Source organism: Lactuca virosa, chromosome 8, assembly GCF_052849685.1.
Source record: "Lactuca virosa cultivar CGN04683 chromosome 8, Lactuca_virosa_CGN04683_v6, whole genome shotgun sequence".
NCBI classification, from domain to species: Eukaryota; Viridiplantae; Streptophyta; class Magnoliopsida; order Asterales; family Asteraceae; genus Lactuca; species Lactuca virosa.
The window spans coordinates 12,064,278-12,070,011 of record NC_136433.1 but is presented as its reverse complement, the minus strand read 5'-3'; the positions used below and the strand labels follow the sequence as shown (position 1 = coordinate 12,070,011).

Sequence of the window (5,734 nt, the reverse complement as noted above, 5' to 3'; positions counted from 1 at the left end):
TAAATTATACCCAAAATCGCAAATATAAAAAAAAAATGAAAAACGTTATTACCGGCGACACTATTACCGGCGACATGAGTATTACCGGCGACATTCTCTTTAGCGGCGACAGGTGCATTAGCGGCGACATTTGTCTTTAGCGGCGACAATCTGATCAATAGCGACGAAGCAGTAGCGGCGACTCTTTACCGGCGACGTGTCGCCGCTATTAGCTTTAGCGGCGACTTCTCGACCCTTTACCGGCGACTTTTGTCGCCGCTAATTGCTCATTTCCTTGTAGTGTCTGCGAAGACTAATGTCTGCGCGTGGTCTGCGCGGCACAGACAGAAGAGGCCACGCAGATCTGCAAACAAAAAACAAACACCACCTTAATCATGAAGTCCAATTAATACTTATTTGTTCAGAATACTTTTTAGCGACACACAACAATGTATACATTAGATGGTTGTACTATATATTAAAAAATGATGAGCTATTTCTTTTATGTCAGAGACCGTAAGTTTATATATAAACAAATATACCGCATTAAAACAAATTGTGATAGACGGCTATAATGCTTACAAGCAAAACTATTCACAAACATGTTTTTTCTATACAAAACCAGAAGTGTTCCATTTTGAACCAAGGCTCGAGGCTCGAACTCATGTCACTCAAACCAAGTGACACGTCTCAATTTCCCGAGGACATATGAGCACAGAATCCAATGACAAACCTCCTTTCTGATGAGTACAATCAATTTGTGTCATTGAGAACTTGATCTTCGTTGATTCATAATTACAGTCATGATCAACAAGAAAATCTCCCACATGATAACATATCCATTTGCCTTGCTCGTTTAGAAAATGTTTAGACATGGCATGCTCACCATTTGAAACCCAAAATCTAAAGCATACTGGATTGATTGCCCAACCATGGACTTGATCATTGTTAAATGAACCGTGTTGGATTTGTCTTGCAGATACTTTTCCAAGATATAGACGAAAATATAAGCTGTAATTCCCTGGTGGGAAATCAAAATCAATATCTCCTTCAACTTCTAGCCACCATATTTGTTTAAGGTATGCAATTGTATGAAACCTTCAAAATAACAATAATAATAAATTAAAAACCTTAAGTCAAAACAACTATAATCCTCGAGTGTTTATTTGTAGATTTTTCTTGACATGGTTACCATAAAAACAATTTGACACAAGCTTTTCTAAAAGCGATAAATACTCGTGTATGAATTTAAAACAAAGTATTTTTAATTAATCCGTAAAATACTTTTATTGAAGGTGTATACAAAATAAACATATATCTTGTGTAATAGATAAATACGTTAGCATCTTTTTGGCATTATTTAATCAAAGCGTTAGCTTATTTATAATCATTAAAATATTAAGATAATTTTAATTTTGAAGCAAGATCTCTTGTTGTGTATTGATTGGAGAAGAGGATACGTATGTGTTTGGGAAAAAGAACGTGAGTTGGAAGGCAAAGAAGACTACGAGGAATATTAAACAGATAATATTAGTTTATTTATTTGAGATATAGTTTTTTATTTGATGTAGTTTTTGCTAGTCAAATCCAAAATAGTTTTGTACTAATTAAATTCATCCGAAAATTCCATTTTGTAAAAAAATACGATGCTTGGTTTCACATATAACTCATATAATTAAGAATAAATTAAAAAAATAATTGTAATTGGAAAGTTAAATCTTGTCAACATCTGCATATCAGAAGTCATAACTATTCACATGCATATCGTTAAATAATTACGGGAGAAAATCTTAAAAGAAAATAAGAAATTGATTTCCACATATCGAAGTTTTATGAAAATACTAAGATAATCATTAATAATTAGCACATCTAAGTAGTTGAACGTTGTCTCTGTTTAGTTCATTCGTTAAAAATAAAAATACGATATTTTTATGATAAGAACGATGATTAATAGATTTATAATTATAAAATGAACTAAAACCTGGATTGAAGAGTAGAGACATGGGTCCAATATCTCCGATCATGTATTCCGGTTATCTTCATCCCTTTCCAAGAAACAAGCATGCATATTCCACCTCTTTTCTTCTCATTCCAGACCTCCTGTACGTCGATCAAAACACACACTAATCAAACCAAACACCATTAATACATACAAAGAGATGGAGCTGATAAGCAATAATACCTTGGTACCATTTGAGATGCGAATGGGATAACACAATCTACTATATATATCTTTCTTACGCAAACATCTGAAACTGCTATCATCCTCGTGTAACATCAGCAGTTTCTTGATAAGAACACCATAGTTTTCCGGCAACTTTGATTCCCACAGTAAATCAGCACAAGAAGCCTGATAAAAAACACGATTCACAAGGGCCAAGTTACAGATCTCCGGTGCGTCAAAGTGTTCGAGGACCATAGCTAAACAGTTCTCCGGCAAGTCTCCCAAACCCTGCAGGCTGCTGCTCGCCGGAGCTTTGTCATTGTTGTCCGAAAAGATGCTTGAAAAACCAGAACCCATAAACAAAAACCAAAAAAGTGGAGTGATATTGTTGGTTAAGCGAGAGGGAGAGATAAAGCTGGTTTACGCCGGAGGCATGAATTCTTTGGGCAATTATGCATCAAGCTTTCTTATTTAAGAGATGTGCCCGATCCTTTAATTTAATATTGTTTGTTCATAACAATGGCTTATTGTTATTAATTAAAGTGAGATTCACAAAAATACCAATTTTCTTTTAATTATATAATTAGCACAGTTATAACTTTTATTAATTTAATTATCATCGTTCAACGAGTGATATGACAAGCGGTCAACAAGCTGCACCGCTAAGCCTTTTTGTATGATAAAACTAATTCTTTTAAAGACTATAACTATAGATCTAGGGGATATAACATTGCTATGCATGATCCGTTGTACTCTATTAACATTGTTATGTATAATTCACCATCAATTTTGGAACTTGGTCAATTTCGACCTACATTATAAATTGTGAAATACTTTTTTCCGAGAACTATTTCGGAACTATCTGGTATCATACCTACAAAATAAGAGGTTTTAGATTTCTTAAACTTACGAAATATGTGGTTTTGATCTTTATAAAATACGGTGAAGGTTCACAAGTAATCCACATAACAAAAACTTCTAATACCTTGTTTCGTCCATACAATTTTGTTTTCATAAGATGTTAGCTAGATTATCCAAGAGGGGTTATTGTCATTAAAATCCTACAAACTCTTGCTTTTGGTTTTATATAGTCTATAAATTAACTTTTGTGCATTTTGAGCCATCGAAGTATAAGATGAACTATTAAACAAGACATTGGAACATGTTAAAAAGTAATACTTAGATGATATAACCTAATTCCACTACTTTCTTTTCCCTCTTAACTGGAATGCTAGTAGTCAAGCTAGCCGATCCGATCAGACTTCCGATGAGAAAAGAGAGAAACCCAAACCTGTATATTAACAAATTCAACAACCATCATACATCCGCCCATTTCCCTCTTTACGGGAATGTGAGTACTCCATCCTCTTCCTTTCATTCTTTCGACAACCACCATACACCCATTTATTTCCCACGTATAAAGAATCCGACAACAACCACAATACATGCATCCCTATGTTGTTTCAACTAAAATGAAAAATCAATTTTGTCTCCATTGGACCTAAATTGGATGGAGGAACGATGATTATTACCGTGTCTAATTTTGCAAGGCCAATTGATGACGGACTGTACAAGTCCATCGATATATATCTCAAGGCAAAGTTGACTTTTTAAAGTTAAATTTGAAATATGTAAGAATTTCAAGACAAATTTTGTTGGAAACGACAAACGTATTAAGTGGAAGCATACTCACAATATTTCAACGAGCACCCCGAGTTCGAGCTCCTTTACAGGTCAACCCCCCCCCCCCCCCCAATAGGGATTTTTCAGGGAAAAATTTCCCACATGTGGCACCATAAGAAGTAGTTTAAGGGAATCAAACTCCCAACCTCACACCCAACATGGGTATAAAACCCGATGCATCAACCCAGCTAGGCTAGACATCACTTGCTTTTGAAGACAAATAATTTCTTATACATAGCATTTGCAATTGATGCATCACTTGGTCCGATGGTCTTTTAAATCTAACAACCTACAGATACCCTTATTAATTGAGAGCGTCAAATTTAGATTTTAAAAACCAAAATTAGTCTAACCACTTAGCAATATGGCATATGGCAACAATCAAGTAGCAAGATACAACTTGCCTAGCAGTTAATGTATACATATGTTGCTATTATGTGTAATGAAAATATAAGCTTAGGATTAAAAAAAATATAACTCTGCCTAACAATCAATTTATAACTATGCATAAATAAAATATAAGTATGTTGTTGTTATGGATAAATATATATAGTATGTTGATATTATCAATAAATATAAAATATGTTGTTATTATTGATAAAAATTAAAATACGTTGCTAATATGGGTTAAAAAAGAGTGCATTGTCTTTAGTACTAATAGAAACACATATTGTCATTCCTTAGAATTTTCCCAAGGTTATACAAATCAAAAGTAAGATAAGATTGTTTTTTTTTTGTTTTTTTGACAAGAAAGAGATTCATGTGCATAATTTTGTTCTTCCGGCTGTTAGGATGAGGGACCAACTAGGCAACTACGCTATTTAAGTTTCGATTAGGGACTATCTTTGCAAGAATTGAAACCTTTGAACTAGATGTGATATTTTTCACAAACATCCGGGACCAGACATGTAATTTACTCCCATGGAAGTGAACCCCCTAGACGTCACTACACATATATTGTGGTTTTATTTAGCACCGTCCTTATTTCAGTACAAAATTAATAGAAGTTTTGTTTTAAACATCACATTATAATTATATTAATCATAGAATACTGACGAACGAATAAGCTGGACTTATCTATTTATCAAAAGATTATCAAAATAAATATTCCATGGTTTGCTTTGAGCCACATATTATTATTAAGTGGACACATCTGTTCTATTTTGGCATATATATGCAAAAGAATTACGCATGTAACCCCTAATTATGTCTTATCAATATTATAGAGAATTTGACGCTTACTTGCCATACCATTTATTAAACTCTTCTTTTTATATATTTATAGTATCTGATTTATTTTATATAACGACTAAACAAAATATACCGTGCATCTTATAAGAGAATTTCGATTGAAATTTTACCAAAATATTATTTCTAATGATTTTCCAAAGATAAAAACGTATATATATATATATATATATATATATATATATATATATATATATAATATTTAACGTGTTTCGGTCGATATGATATATATTCATAGAACATGATAACATTTTTATTCATTAGCTTAAACACGATAGTACAATGTCATTGAAACGTCATTGAAACCCTAGCTGACATCCTTTATAAATAGGCAAAGTAAAAACGTAAACCCTAACTAATGGACTGAGTTACACATATCAACATAAGTTCATACCATGGGAGATCCGCTCAGTGGTGGATGTAGAAAAAACATATAGGATATGCGGCGTTTACACTAGTTAATTAGTTATTACTAGCAAAATATTTAGGTCAAAAGTCGACGAAAACAAATAATAACTTAAGCAATATCATGATATAGTTAACAATGTAAAAGAATAAAAAATGATGACAAAATACAATGTTATTAAAAATAAAAAGAAAAAAAAATCACAATTGCTAATTACTATATATGATTTTCAATGAATTTAACAATTCAAAACA

At 32.6% G+C, this 5,734-nt stretch overlaps 1 protein-coding gene across 1 annotated transcript; it reads right to left on the bottom strand.

Moving 5' to 3' along the window:
- Positions 1-457: 457 nt before the first annotated feature.
- LOC145129151 (F-box protein PP2-A12-like) lies at positions 458-2,637 on the bottom strand. The gene is made up of 3 exons (XM_079063887.1): positions 2,162-2,637; positions 1,961-2,079; positions 458-1,077 (listed from the first exon to the last, which is right to left on the bottom strand). Exons 1-3 carry the CDS (start codon positions 2,498-2,500, stop codon positions 651-653), a joined length of 885 nt encoding a protein of 294 aa, XP_078920013.1. The 5' UTR covers positions 2,501-2,637; the 3' UTR covers positions 458-650.
- Positions 2,638-5,734: the final 3,097 nt, after the last annotated feature.

Bases quoted from the DNA above. Each gene is read 5' to 3' on its own strand.
- LOC145129151 (XM_079063887.1), bottom strand. From the start codon at position 2,500: ATGGGTTCTGGTTTTTCAAGCATCTTTTCGGACAACAATGACAAAGCT. The intron at 2,080-2,161 runs GTATTATTGCTT...ATCGACGTACAG, and splicing joins GCATCTCAAATGGTACCAAG to GAGGTCTGGAATGAGAAGAA. The intron at 1,078-1,960 runs GTTTTAGTTCAT...GTTATTTTGAAG, and splicing joins GTCTCTACTCTTCAATCCAG to GTTTCATACAATTGCATACC.